The 15,125-nt window shown below is 45.0% G+C and overlaps 1 protein-coding gene across 5 annotated transcripts in view; it reads right to left on the bottom strand.

Moving 5' to 3' along the window:
- TGM3 (transglutaminase 3) overlaps nt 1-15,125 on the bottom strand; it is a 133,260-nt gene that overhangs the window by 82,265 nt on the left and 35,870 nt on the right. For 2 of the 5 annotated variants that reach the window (XM_063803236.1, XM_063803237.1), the window contains one exon: nt 668-779. The exons of 1 other annotated variant lie outside the window; for it this stretch is intronic. In XM_063803236.1, the coding sequence (XP_063659306.1) occupies nt 668-731 (64 nt within the window). In that variant the 5' untranslated portion in view covers nt 732-779. Of the gene's footprint in view, nt 1-667; nt 780-3,360; nt 3,634-15,125 lie in introns of those variants that run through there. 2 more of the 5 variants (XM_016937320.4, XM_063803238.1) reach the window with 2 other exon arrangements.

Raw genomic sequence — 15,125 nt, 5'->3', positions numbered from 1 at the left:
AGTAAAAATAAAAAAGGGCCGGGCGCGGTGGCTCATGCCTGTAATCTCAGCACTTTGGGAGGCCAAGGCAGGTGGATCGCCTGAGGTCAGGAGTTTGAGACCAGCCTGGCCAACATGGTGAAACCCCGTCTCTACTAAAAATACAAAAATTAGCCAGGCACGGTAGAATGCACCTGTAATCCCAGCTACTTGGGAGGCTGCAGCAGGAGAATCACTTGAACCTGGGAGGCAGAGGTTGCAATGAGCCAAGATCGTGCCGTTGCACTCCAGCCTGGGTGACAACAGTGAAACTCCATCTCAAAAAATAATAATCATCATCATAAAGAAAAATAAAAACAAAAAAGAATAAGGACATCTCATCCTATCATCCCGTCACTTAAAACCTTCCAACACCCTCCACCTTGAATCTCCATCTTAGGTGAAATGCAAACATCTAACCAGGTGGTCTGGAGTCTGGAACCTGCCTACCCCTCTGGCCTCATTTCTCATCTTCCCTACCCACCCACCTCTATCCTCAATCCCATTCTCTGCTCACTCCAAGACCTGAAAGCTTCTTCAGGAAGCCCTCCCTGACTTTTCCCAGCCTGAGGCAGGACCCACCGCAGTGCTCCCAAAGCATTCTGAACTTCTATTATAAACACAGAAGGCTTGATAACTGCTTCCTTACCTGACTCTCCCACATAAAAGCACCATAGGGCAGGGACCACCTTGATCTTGAACTTGATCTTCATTGTACCCCCACGGCCAAGTACTGTGCCAGGCAAAATGGTTGGCACTTCCTTTAAAAAAAAAAAAAAAACAGACCAAACCTGTAAAATGATATGATATTGATTTAATAAGATAATTACACAGAGGAAACGAGGAAGCACACACACAAACCCTGCAGTGTCTGACATGCATAAGTGATCAGTAATCTGCTTTGCCTTATCCCCGTTTCCCTTGCAGTTCCTAGATTTTATGATCTGGGTTCTAGTTCAAGTTTTGCTTCTAACCAGTTACTTGGTTTTTCTGGTTCTGTATTTCCTTTCCATTAATTCGACAATGTGGGCCAGGTACACAGTGGCTCACACCTGTAATCCCAGCACTCTGGGAGGCTGAGACGGGAGGACTGCTTTAGCTCAGGAGTTTGAGACCAGCCTGAGCAACATAGTGAGACCCCATCTCTATTAAAAAAAATTATACATCAAAAAACTTGACAATATGGTCCTAAGGAGTGAAAATTGTATATATTTAGGAGTCTGTAGGCCTTTTCCCCTTTCTCCTTCCCTGTTAACCTCCTCTCCCTCTAAGGGTCAGGAATCAGGAAGGACATTGCTCTTCCATAGCTCTTCCCTTGCTGTGGGATAATTAAGGAATCAGAGAGACCGAGGGGTTGAGGAGGAATTATTTAATTATTTAGGTGCACCGACCCCGTCAAATTAACATCCAAAGGACTGAGCCCTGAACAAAGAGTCAAGCTACCTTTTAAGAATTTCATGGGGCGGAGAGAGATCTGTGCAGGGGGAAGTGTATTACAGAATCAAGAAACAAAGACAGTTATTCAATTAAGACGTGCATTACATTATTTCTTACTTTCCAAGGAACAATGTGTTTTACGACTTGAGATTATCTGTCTAGTGACCTTGCAGCTGCACAGCTAGAGAAACAGGGTCTTCACAATGCCTGGGAAAGGGAAAGATAAGGCTCACTAGCCACTGAGAGAAAAACAGGCAGTTAATTTTAAAGGACTCCAGCCCTTTCTCTTCCTCAGGGGGAATTGGATTTTCTTACATACAACTGAGTTTTTGCTTACACAGTCTTTAATTTCTTTTAATTCTTGTTCCACCCCAGGCCTTCTCAGTCCATCATGGAGACCACTTAACAGGCTGCTGAAAAGATTTTTTTTTTTTTTTTTTTTTTTTTTTTGAGATGGAGTCTTGTTCTGTCACCCAGGCTGGAGTGCAGTGGTGCAATCTTGGCTCACTGCAACCTCCGCCTCCCAGGTTTAAGCGATTCTCCTGCCTCACCTTCCTGAGTAGCTGGGACTACAGGCACGTGCCACCAAGCCCGGCTAATTTTTTTGTATTTTTAGTAGAGACAGGGTTTCACCATGTTAGCCAGGATGGTCTCGATCTCCTGACCTCAGGTGATCCGCCCGCCTTGGCCTCCCAAAGTGCTGGGATTACAGGTGTGAGCCACCGCGCTTGGCCAGAAAAGATTTTATTTTATTCATATTCCCAAGTCCAAAGAAATTCTTCCTGAGGTCAGGACTGCTCCCTTAAAGGGCATATAATGTACAACTACCAGATCTTGGTGTATGACAGCCCCAGGGACTTCAAGTACCTCTGTGTTTTCCAAGGCTGAGCCCTGCCCAAGTGGTGACAGGACACGTTTTGCCCACACCCTGTGCCTTGCCACTCTGCAGTCACCTTGCGTGCAGGGAGGGTGAGTGGTGGAGGAGAGGGCAGGACAGGACAGACCAACTGCAAGGGAAGCTGAGGAAAGATGCGTGCACACGCCCTTGCTGGTACTGTCATGCTGCTGTGGCTGCCAGCTGGGGGCCTGGGCCCCCTGGGCAAGAAGCAGGAAGGAAGAAGGAGACAGGAGACCTTAGCCTTCCCATGCCATGGCATTCTTCCTCTTTCCGTTCCTCTTCATTCCTCTACCCTAGCTTAAGAGTTCCAAGACTGCCCCAGAGTAGCTCTTGAGTCTACAATGGAACCACGAAGTGACACAGAAGCAGGAAAAGGGTTAGCCACCAACTCTGGGTGTGGCAGGGAGAGCAGCCGTCACATCCTTGGGCATCCTACCAAGAAAGTACAACCCAGGGTCTCTTTATCTACAGAGACTCTGGGGCCCATGATCTCATTGTCAAATGTATACTACCGTAAAACAAAGACATTTGTAAATTCAATATGAATATGCCTGTCAGTTGCTTCAGGAAACACGGAGTTCCTCAGGCCTTTTCTCCTTAGAAGCAACACAACTCAATTTGGTCTTTTACTGAGCAACTAATTTATATAAGCCTCCTTCCCACCATCGCCAACAAAAAGAAACAAGCCAAGCCTGTCTTCCCAGGAGTTTACCACATATCTCAAGAGACAAGACATGTGTACAAATAGTCCAAGAGAGAATGAGGTAAATGCTACAACCCAATCCAGGACAGAAATAATAGGAAAAGATTGACGCTGGCTGGAAAGATCAGAAATGTTTCATGAAAGAGACCGCATCTGAGATGGACCCTGAAGGAAGAGCAGAATTTTGACAATCAATGTTTTCTCACTGGCTCTATTGATTGAGGCTGGGTTAGCTTGACTTAGAGAAAACCTCTTTGGGTTCCAGTAAAGTGTGTTTTTAGTCTCTGCTGCTGTTTTTGGATACCTTGGTAAAAGGATCTGATAAGGGTGGGTGGCCTTATCTCTCCAGGCCTCAGTTTCCTCTTCTTGGTATGTGAGATCAAACTCGGCTGTATGCCTGGCTCCTCCTTCTCTATTTTGTTCTCATTAGAGGCAGAAACACAATCCAAAGCTAAAGACACAGGATATGCCCTGCGAAATAATTTATTATTAGGGTATTCACAGCTCTCCAAGGCTCCTTCTAGGATGTTAATCCTAGATGTGATTTCATCATTTCCTACGTCTCCAATACATTTTTCTGAAAAAAGAAAGAAATAATAAGTTGTAGGCTGGGTGCTGTAGCTCTCACCTGTAATCCCAGCACTTTAGGAGGCCAATGTGGGCAGATCGCTTGAGATCGGGAGTTCGAGACAAGCCTAGGCAAGAAAGTGAGACCCCCCCACCATCTCTACAAAACATACAAAAATGAGCTGGGTGTGGTGGCACATGCCTGTGGTCCCAGCTACTCGGGAGGCTGAGGTGAGAGGACGGCTTGAGCCTGGGAGGCAGAGGTTGCAGTGAGCTGAGATCGCGCCACTACACTCCAGCCTGGGCAACAGAGCGAAACACAATCTCCAGAAAAAAAAAAAAAAAAAAAAAATGCGCTTGTACCTGAAAAAATTGTTACAAAAATCATGACTACATTATCATGTTGGGGAAAATTACAATTCTAAAGGCAGATTAGAAAAAAGGCAGACAATCCAACAGAAAAATGGGAAAAAACCTTGACAAGCTCTTCATGAATAAGGACATTCAAATGACAAATAAGCATATAAAAATGTGCTCAACCTCATTAGTCATCAGGAAATGAAAATTAAAACCACAATGCAATAGCATACCCACTAACTATATGGTCACAGTGAAAAGAACAGACAACAGCAAGTGTTAGCAAGGACGTGGGGCAAATAAAATTCCCATACGTTTCTTGTAGGTGTATAAAACAGAACAACTACTTTAGAAAAATGTTTCAGAACATTTAATAAAATGAACATATGCATACCCTATGGCCCAGCAATTCTACTCCCAGGTGTATACCCAATAGAATTACATAAACTCACCAAAAAACAGGTACAAGAATGTTCATAGCAATATTTTTCATAATAGCCAAAGACTGGAAACAATCCACATTTCCATCAACATAAGAATGGATTAAAAAATTATTGTTTATTTACGGAACTAGAATACCACACAATGATGAGTAAATTTAATGGATATTTAAAATGAAAAAAGAGGCCAGGTGCCGTGGCTCATGCCTGTGGCTCATGCAGTGGCTCATCCCAGCACTTTGGGAGACCGAGGCAGGCAGGTCACCTGAGGCCAGGAGTTCGAGACCAGGCTGGCCAACATGGTGAAAATCCCGTCTCTACTAAAAATATAAAAATTAGCCAGGCATGGTGACAGGAGCCCCTAATCCCAGCTACTTGGGAGGCTGAGGCAGGAGAATCGCTCGAACCTGGGAGGAGGAGGCTGCAGTGAGCTGAGATTGTGCCACTGCACTCCAGCCTGGGTGACAGAGCGAGACTTGTCTGCAAAAAAATAAAATAAAATTAGAAAAAGAGGCCAGGTGCAGTGGCTCACACCTGTAATCCCAGCACTTTGGGAGGCCAAGGTGGGTGGATCACGAGGTCAGGAGTTCGAGACCAACCTGGCCAACATAGTGAAACCCCGTCTTTACTAAAAATACAAAAAATTAGCCGGGCGTGGTGGCAGGCGCCTGTAATCCCAGCTACTCACGAGGCTGAAGCAGGAGAATGCCTTGAACCCGGGAGGCAGAGATTGCAGTGACCCGAGATCGTGCCATTGCACTCCAGCCTGGGCAACAGAGTAAGACTCTGTCTAAAAAAAACAAAAAAGAGAATGAACAAACTTGCACAACATCATGGATGAATTTCACATAGATCATAATGAAAAAAGAAGCCGAACGAAAAAGAGAAGATGCTACATGATTTCATTCATATGAAGTTCAAGAACAGGTAAAACAAATTACGGTGTTTGAAATCACGATAGTGGTTACCCTTGTGAAATGATCTCCACAGCGTTGACAAGAATTACCTGCCAGGCACTGGCCAGAAATACAATTAAGCATTAGGCTACGCTTTGGCCCACTTTCTTGTTGCTGAAGGTCACGTACTGTTAGTTACTGACCATTTGCATCTTTATTGTTCCTATCAATAGGAATTCTGACATTAGCATCATAAGACTGTTTAAGAATCATTTCCCCATTGCATCCTTATTGTTCCTATAGACAGGATCTCTGACATTAGAATCATATGGCTTTTGTCTGAGGATCACTTAAGATGCTTTTCAGACCCCGAATTCCAGCAACCTGTTTGAAGACCCCTACAGATGAATGGGATCAGCATGAGACTACAGCTTCTTCATCTCCCTGCCCCATGGCTTGACCCTGCACTCCTCAATCAATCAGCAGTCTCCAAATTTTGGCCCACTCCCAAACCCTTAAAAATCATAACTCCTCAAGGAGAGGAAGTTGAGGTTTCCTCCCATCTCCTCATTTGGCGACCCTATGATTAAACCTCTTTCTCTGCTGCAACCCAGAGTCTCTCGGTGTAGATTGACTTGCTGTGTGCATTGGGCAATGAACCTATTACAATTACACTTGGGGAGATGAATTAATGACTGGAAGGGGACACAAGGAGGGACATTAGGGATCTTGGATTTTTTTTTAATCTAGTTGACAGTTACCCAATATGTTCACTTTGCATAAATTTATTGTGCCATATACTAATGATTGTGCACTTTTCTGTATGTATGTTATACTTCAATAAAATCTACATTAAAAAAAAAGCAAGTCAGAACCTGTTTTGGCTCCATAGCTACATTTCAAATAATAGGAAAACAATTTATGGCGAGAGAGAGAAGGGGTGTTCCTATTCTCTCATTCTCTCTACTGAGATACAAATTGATTTGTACTGTAAATTACAAATGATAAAATGATAAAATTCACCAATTTCAAGTGCAGAATTCAATGAGTTTTAAGAAATATGTAGTAGGCCGGATGCAGTGGATAATACCTGTAATCCCAGCATTTTGGGAAGCCAAGGTGGGCAGATGACTTGAGGCCAGGAGTTTGAGATCAACCTGGCCAACATGGCAAAACCCCGTCTCTACTAAAAATACACACACACACAAACCTTAGCCGGGCATGGTGGCGCACGCCTGTAGTCCCAGCTACTCAGAAGGCTGATGCACGAGAATTGCTTGAACTTGGGAGATGGAGGTTCAGTGAGCCAAAATCAGGCCACTGCACTCCGACCTGGGTGACAGAACAAGACTCTCTCTCAAAAAAAAAAAAAAAAAAAAAAAAAAATATATATATATATAGAGAGAGAGAGAGAGAGAGTAATGTAGTAGTATACCCCCAACTCCAATGATGATAAACAGTATTTCCATTACTCTAAAGAGTTCCCTTGTTCTCTATAGCCAATCCTCTCCCCACCCTGTGGCCACCACTGATCTGCTTTAGAAATTTCACAATAGTTTTGTCTTTTCTAGAATTTCATATAAATGGAGTCATGGAATCTTATCTTTAAAATGATTTTATTTAAACATTACAATGTATGGTAGGTCACAACTAGGTTGAACTGAATGTGTCACAAGGCATTTGTCCCCTAACACCACTCTATCACTTCGGCAAAATACGCAGGCTCTTTACCGAATGTCCTATTTTAAAGCAAAATTGGCTGGTGGGAATCTGCATATCCTAATACCAAAGAAAGATTATGTAAGAGATGCGGTATACCCTGTGCAGTCCCAGAAGACAGAGTAAAGACCTGGGGGCCGTAGCACAGAAGGCCATCTGCAGCTTAATGGAAGGGAGGTTACTCCAAAAGCTAGAGTTTATCAACCCCTAGAATGTGCTGCACCCGCAATAAGTCATTTCCCTGTCCACAGTGGACAAACAGAAAGGTGAGATGTCTAACTATCAAGGTGTCAGAGAAGGCACCCAGGCAGGACACTCGACTCAATGGCTTCTGATATCTAGTACAAATCTAATATCACATTGTAGTTAATTGAGCTCTAAAGCAAATCACAATGTTTTTTTTTTATTTGAGACAGAGTCTTCCTGTGTTGCCCAGGTGGGAGTGCAGTGGTGCAACCTTGGCTCATTGAAACCTCTGCCTCCTGGGTTCAAGTGATTCTCCCCTCTCAGCCTTCCGGGTAGCTAGAATTACAGGCACCTGCCACTACACCAGGTTAATTTTTATATTTTTAATAGAGATGGGGTTTCACTATGTTGGCCAGGCTGGTCTTGAACTCCTGACCTCAAGTGATCCACCCACCTCGGCCTCCCAAAGTGCTGAGATTATAGGTGTGAACCACTGCATCCAGCTGCAAATCACAAATATTTTTTATATCAAGTAGGATAAAGCAAAAAACTACATTGATCAAAGCATACACTTTGCAGCAACACTAGAACATCCCACTACCAGAAAGGGATACAACTCGAGATGAGAGAAGCTATGAAAGGGCAACAAAAACACATGGAACCCAATGAGAGCATCTAGAAGATAAAGGGCCTATTCTTTTTTTGTCATCAATTTTATAAACAGCTTCCAGGCTGTGAAATTAAAGAGGACATAGAAGAGATGTTTTTTCTTAATTTTTTAAAATATCATCCACAGACTCAGCAGGTGAAAGAGATGTTTTTTGAGGCAACTTCTCAGTGTTCACTAGACTCTAACGTCCTCTCTCCGATTAACACAGTCGGTCTGCGAAGCCCATCCATTTCAATAAAACTCAGTGAACATTAGCTGGACCTTGAAGGTGCTCAGCTAGGCATTGCACAGAGTAGGGCATAAATGAGCTACAGCACCTGCCTTTGAAGTAAAATAAGAATGTGCACCACCTCAGCCCAAAGCCAGGCTAGATAGCTGTCACGGAGGAAAGGTGCAAACTCTCACAAGGGTAGAAGGGAGAGCATGATGGCCAGAGAACTTAAGGCTGGAAGGAGAATGAGCTGCTGGACCCTAAAGAACAGTCTGGGTTGGGTGCAGTGGTTCAAGTCTGTAATTCTAGCACTTAGGGAGGCCACGGCAGGAGGATCACTTGAGCCCAGGAGTTTGAGACCAGCCGGGGCAACATAGTGAGACTCCGTCTCTACAAAAATAAAAAAATTAGTGTCCCTTGTGGTGGTGTGTGCCTGGAGTCCCAGCTACTTGGGAGGCTGAGGTGGGAAGATTGCTTAAGCCCAGGAGTTCAAGGCAACAGTGAGCTATGATTGCACCACAGGACTCCGGCCTGGGAAACAGAGCAAGACCCTATCTGTAAACAAAAAGAACAAGCTGATTGTCCATAATGAGATGCAACAGCATGGCTTACTTTGGAGAATTTTCCAAAAGCCAGATCATTTGTTTGTCTTTTTAAAAAAAATCTGTCTTAAGAATAAATGTACTTAACAGGAGATTACCAGGAAATGTTGGCTTTCACTCATTTTCTTCAAGGGACACTTAGAATTTACTGAAAATAGCACAAGAACAAAATGAGGCCAGGTGCAGTGGCTCACGCCTGTAATCTCAACACTTTGGGAGGCTGGGGCATGTGGATCAACTGAGGTCAGGAGTTCAAGACCAGCCTGGACAACATGGCGAAACCTTGTCTCTACCAAAAATACAAAAATTAGCTGGGCATGGTGGCGGACATCTGTATTTCCCAGCTACTTGGGAGGTTGAGGCAGGAGAATCACTTGAACTCAGGAGGCAGAGGTTGCAGTGAGCCGAGATTGTGCCACTGCACTCCAGCCTGGGCAACGAAGTGAGACTCTGTCTCAAAAAAAAAAAAAAAAAAAAGCAAATGAGCTGGGATTCCAAATAAATGGGTTCTATTTCTAAGACTATGAAACTTTAGTTAGCTGGGCCTTGATTTCATCATCTGAAAAATAAGAGAGATGGTGCTAAATCAGTGGTTTTCACTTGTGCTTCATGGAACCTCAAGAGTATGGGGAAGCAGGGTATGACCCCAGACTCACTAGGCTCACAGTAGCTCAATTTCTGAGTCTTAATTGGGCTTCTAAGTAAGGCTTCATTTTGAATAAAGAATTTTGCTACTTTAAAAAGTTAAAATAGGCTGGGTGTAGTGGCTTATGCCTATAATCCTAATGCTTTGGGTGGTTGAGGCAGGGGGATTACATGAACCCAGGAGTTTGAAACCGGTCTGGGCAGCATAGCTAGATCCCATCTCTGAAAAAAAAGAAAAGAAAGAAAGAGAGAGAGAGAAAGGAAGAAAGAAATAAAGAAAGGAAGAAAGAAAGAGAGAAAGAAAGAAAGAGAAAGCGAGAGAAAGAAAGAAAATAGGGTTTGCAGCCAGGTGCGGTGGCTCATGCCTGTAATCCCACACTCTGAGAGGCCAAGGTGGGTGGATCACCTGAGGTCAGTAGTTCGAGACCAGCCTGGCCAGCTTGGTGAAACCCAGTCTCTACTAAAAAATACAAACGTTAACTGGGCCTGGTGGTGAGTGCCTGTAATCCCAGCTACTCGGGAGGCTGAGGCTGGAGAATCGCTTGAACCTGGGAGGTGGAGGTTGCAGTGAGCCAAGATCTTGCCACTGCACTCCAGCCTGGGCGACAGAGCGAGACTCCATCTCAAAAAACAAAAACAAAAACATAGGGTTTGCTAAATACTTTGGTGGGGTTGTCTTGCATCCAGAGTCTGGGACTAGAATGATCTCCTCAAAGTACAAGTTCAGGGCATTCCATGATTTTGTGTATTTATTTTTACTTCTTATGACATTATTATACAACAATTTATTTTCTCTACAATGTTTTTAAAATCCTCAGACAACGTTTTCTTCTTTTCCTTTTCAGCCTCACTCTTTTTTTGTGTTATTTTTCTCTTTTCTTCTCTATTTTCCATTCACTTTCCTTTCTTTTTAGATATGTGTGTAGAAGGCCAGGCACGGTGGCTCATGCCTGTAATCCCAGCAATTTGGGAGACTGAGACAGGCAGATAGCTTGAGCTCAGGAGTTCGAGCCCAGCCTGGCCAATATGGTAAAACCCTTTCTCTATTAAAAATACAAAAAATGTGCATGTTGGTGCGCATGTGCAATCCCAGCTACTCAGGAGGCTGAGGCACAAGAACCTGGGAGACAGAGATTGCAGTGAGCCGAGATCGAGCCTCTGCACTCCAGCCTGGACAACAGAGTGAGACCCTGTCTCAACAACAACAACAACAACAACAACAACAACAACAACAACAACAACAGATGTGTGTAGAAAAGAATTAACATATCATGCTGGAGACTGTTAACGTTAGAAAGCCCTGTTGGTAAGGTTGGCGCTAAACTGTTTGTACAAACAACGTAGTTTATTCTGAACACCTGCTTTCCTTCTGGGAGTCTGAAAATTTTGGTATGTGCTAGGCAGAGGTGCCTACATGACTGATCAGATAAAAGCTTTGGAACCCCAGGCTCAGACAAGCTTCTCTGGAAGGCAACGTTTCACAGATGTTGTTACAGTTTGTTGCTGGAGGAATTAAGTGCATCCTTAAGTGACTCCGCTGGGAGAAACTGGAAGTCTGCACCTGGTTTCCTCCAGACTTTGACCCATGCACCTTTTCCCTTTGCTGATTTTGCTTTGTATCCTTTGACTGTCATAAATCATAGCTGTGAGTTCAATGACATGGTGAGTCCTGGGAGTCCCCCTAGTGAGCCACTGAACCTGAGGTGGTCCTGGGAACCCCCGGCACAGAGCATCATAAGTGGACCTCACTAGAAGGACCTTGGCCCTGATATATGGTGAAAGTGCTGTTTGAGAAAAGGAAGGATGAAGGAGCGGAAGATCTGTGGATATGAATGATGTGAAACCCCAGCTGAGTTACTGTCTGCTGCAAGAGGTAAAAGTTACCGATGAAATTTGAAAATGATCGCTCCAATCCCAGAGAATTGGCTTGCCGGACATCCTGGCTGCTTTTGGCAGCGCTGGCTAAAGTGAGGGGAAAAATGGTCAGCTTGCTCAATGTCTTTCATTTTGTTCTATCCTCCAGGTGGGAGGAAAAAGGCCCAGCCATCCCAAAAGTTTAGCTTTGGGCCAAAGATGTTAAAAATTTAGCAGCATGGCCAATATGGGGAAACCCCGCCTCTACTAAAAATACAAAAATTAGCTGGGCGTGGTGGCACGCACCTGTCGTCCTGGCTACTCGGGAGGCTGAGGCAGGAGAATCACTTGAACCCAGGAGGTGGAGGTTGCAGTGAGCTGAGATCGCGAAACTGCAGTCCAGCCTGGGCGACAGAGTGAGACTCCGTCTCAAAAGAAAAAAAAATTTGCATCACTCTCTTCTCCAGGTAGGAGGAAAAAAAATCAATTCCCAGGAGCAACACTTAGATACAGCAGAGAGGAAGCAGATGGGGTGGGAGGGGGAGAGGTGCAGCCATTTCTATACACCTTTCCCTTCTTGCACTCCAGCCAGAGCTCCTGGCAGCTGTAAATGCTGAATTTACTGCTAAGGGGTTGAGTAAATATGCAACAAGAAAACAGTTTATTGTTTTTAATGGCTTCGTATTTGTGGCTATTGGATCTGGATGTATGGTAAGAATGGATGACAAGTATTATAGGCTTTGTAATTTCATAAATGCTAGAGTGATCATCCCAATTGGGAAAAGCTGCAAAAATATATAGAGAGATGGGACACATCTTTCTTGGTTTTTGCCACTGGTGAGCAAATTAAACTGTTTTGAGTATTAGAAATAGAGTAAGTCCCCATAGTGAGGATTTTTACTACCATGTTTGCCGATCAGAGCCTCTAGGAAAAGGCAATCAACATGAAAAGAGAGCCACTCACCAGATTAAAACGACTTTTGGAATTTTAAAAAGCAGGCTTTAATTGCTAATGAGCTCCCATAAATCATATCAGATGTTGCGAAATCCGATCCTTACAGGCTGATAATTTTCCAGCCTGCTGTGGGTCAACTTGGACTCTAAGAATGGCATGGAGACAAAGGGTTTAGGAAAGCCTCGCTTGTCATTCAGACTTGGAACACAGCGATTTGGCCCTCCAGTGTCTTGCGTTTTTTGCAGTCAAAGAAATACCCTTAGTTTTTTTGGAATCTTGCATTCTCTGCCCCTAATTGCCTGGGCTCCATGGAGCTGAAACCTGATGCTGTCTGCCATGGGCTGGTTCAGCCTCTGCTCCAGCTGTGCTGAGCTGAAGAGGCACTGGCTTGACTTTGACTCCGGGATTGCCGTAGATACTGGACACCTCTTTGGGGCCCTAAACTATGAGAACATTCTGGCTGGATTGTCTGCATCCCATACACATGTCCACAGGAAAAGGCTTATACACTGTTGGGACCATCTGAAATCAGGTGGCAGATAGGCTCTGTATTTCTGATACAGAGACCACTTGCAGTCTGACTTGAGATTACTGCTGAAAGCTGCAGGTCAGGGAGGGCACATCACAGGGACCAGGGACCTTTGCTCACTCCTGATAGGTGGACCCTCGACCCCCTCTTGGAGATGCCTCACTGCTGTTGATTGTTGTGTTCCACTTGCAGGACTAGTTGCAGTTTGCAACAATGGACCAATAGCCTGGCTCCATGCCTCTCTGTCCTGGGACACACACCTTAGTGAGGCATTTTGGTTACTAAGTGCAACTGTGCCCAGTAGGTGAGTGAGCTTTTCCAGGCTGCTCAGGATAAAAGGGATGGGAGGTTATATAAACCCAGTTTGAAAATTTTTGAAAATTCGGGATTCCATCCTTGACTCATTCCTGAGCATGATGTATCTTTCTGGTTAAGTTATATAAAAACGTTTTTTGATGAAAATGCTTTTGTCCCTCTTGCATACAACCCTTCCAGGTGAGAGGTCTGGATGACAGCAGGGGATGGTTTTTAAAATGTAAAGTTATGATGGCTGAATGCGACACACCGATTTTGAAACAACAGAGAGATGACAGAAACCCTAGTACCCTGGGAGGTGCAGGGGAGCAGTAAGGGCTTTAATATCCTTTGTCTTTCAGAACTGCTTCTGGAAGCTCTCCTTTCTTCTTGAAGGGAAAACTCCCGGTGCTGCCCTTCCCAATTCTGGGAGAACTCTGAACTCTGACACGCTGAGCAGCAGGGGGCGACCCAGCCCCTCCACTTCCTGCACAGAACACCCCCCGAGGTCCTGCACACTCAGGAAGCAGGTGAGCTTGTGTCACAGACAAGCAAACCATTGGTAACTGACATCCTCAGGCAGTCCCTCTGAAACCAAGGACTGAACTGATTTCATTGAATGAAACTGGAAGCCTAGGGTGGGAGCCCTGCGATGGGAGGTCACACCTGGGGCCTTGTCAACCTGTTCTGCTAATGTATGCAGCTTGGGGTGCCCCAATAATTGTCAACTCTTTGTTTCCAGGGGTACAACATGTGCCCTCTGGGGCTGGACTTCTTGTGTGTGTATTCTCCTGTGACAACACTGCCTTAGCCCTGGAAGGGATTCAGGTCAGCTTCAACTTACTGGACAGAGCTGCACTGTGTCTGAATTGCTGCCTTGGGCCAGGTAAAAAACATTCATAAAAATACTTTCAAGTTCACCTTTAAAGATCTTTATGGCTGATGGGATTTGTTTTACCTGGCTAAGTACAGGGCTCCTAAAAGGCATATAACTGGTAGGATCAGTACCGCAGGTTGGTCTCATCCTGCTGATGGGTCCTAGTGATAATTCTGCTGTAAAGATGCCTTGTCCAGAAAAGAGTTGGCATAGCAGGCCTGAGACTGCCATTCTTAGAAAGACCTGCTCACGAGTTTGGCTTTTAGGCGCGGGGGGGGGGGGGGGGGGTGTGGCGGGTGCGGGGTGCAGTGGTGTGATCTTGGCTGACTGCAATCTCCACCTCCCAGGCTCAAGCAATCCTCCCAGCTCTGCCTCCCAAGTAGCTGGGACTACAGGTATGTGCCACCACGTCCGGCTAATTTTTGTATTTTTTGTAGAGATGAGGTTTTGCCATGTTGCCCAGGCTGGTCTCAAAACTCCTGGACTCAAGCAATCCACTGGCCTTGGCCTCCCAAAATGCCAGGATTACAGGTGTGAGCCTACTGCACCCAGCCAAGTTTGGCTTTTGATGGGCATTTGGGAACACAGACTTGGGGAGGGTTCTCACCATTCCCTAAGTGATCAGAGTGGCTCACTGCACTAAACCATTTGTACAAACAACATGGTTTATGCTGAACACTTGTTTTCTTTCTGGAAATCCGGAATTTTTGTATATGGTAGGTGGAGGGTACATGTGGCCATCCCCAGAAGAAACCTTGGGCACCGAGTCTCTATTGAGTTTCCCTGGTAGACAACATTTGACATGTGTTGTAACAATTTTTTGCTGGAGGAATTAGGCATGTCCTGTGTGACTCTACCGGGAAAAGACTTCCAAAAGCTTGGGCCTGGTTTCCCCTGTCTTTGCCCCATCCCCTTCTCCCTTTATGGATTTTGCTTTGTACCTGTTCCCTGTAATAAGCCACAGCTGTGGCCGGACACAGTGGTTCGTGCCTATAATCCCAGCTCTTTGGGAGGACGAGGCGGGTGGATCACCTGAGGTCAGGAGTTCGAGACCAGCCTGGCCAACATGGTGAAACCCCATCTCTACTAAAAATACAAAAATTAGCCAGTATGGCAGCACACGCCTGTAGTCCCAGCTACTCGGGAGGCTAAGGCATGAGACTCTCTTGAACCTGAGAGGTGGAGGTTGCAGTCAGCCAAGATGACAGCACTGCACTCCAAAAAAGAAAAAAGCCAAACTTGTGAGCAGGTTTCTCTAAGAATGGCA

Source organism: Pan troglodytes, chromosome 21 (assembly GCF_028858775.2).
Source record: "Pan troglodytes isolate AG18354 chromosome 21, NHGRI_mPanTro3-v2.0_pri, whole genome shotgun sequence".
NCBI lineage: Eukaryota > Metazoa > Chordata > Mammalia > Primates > Hominidae > Pan > Pan troglodytes.
This window is presented reverse-complemented; position numbering and strand designations above follow the sequence as displayed.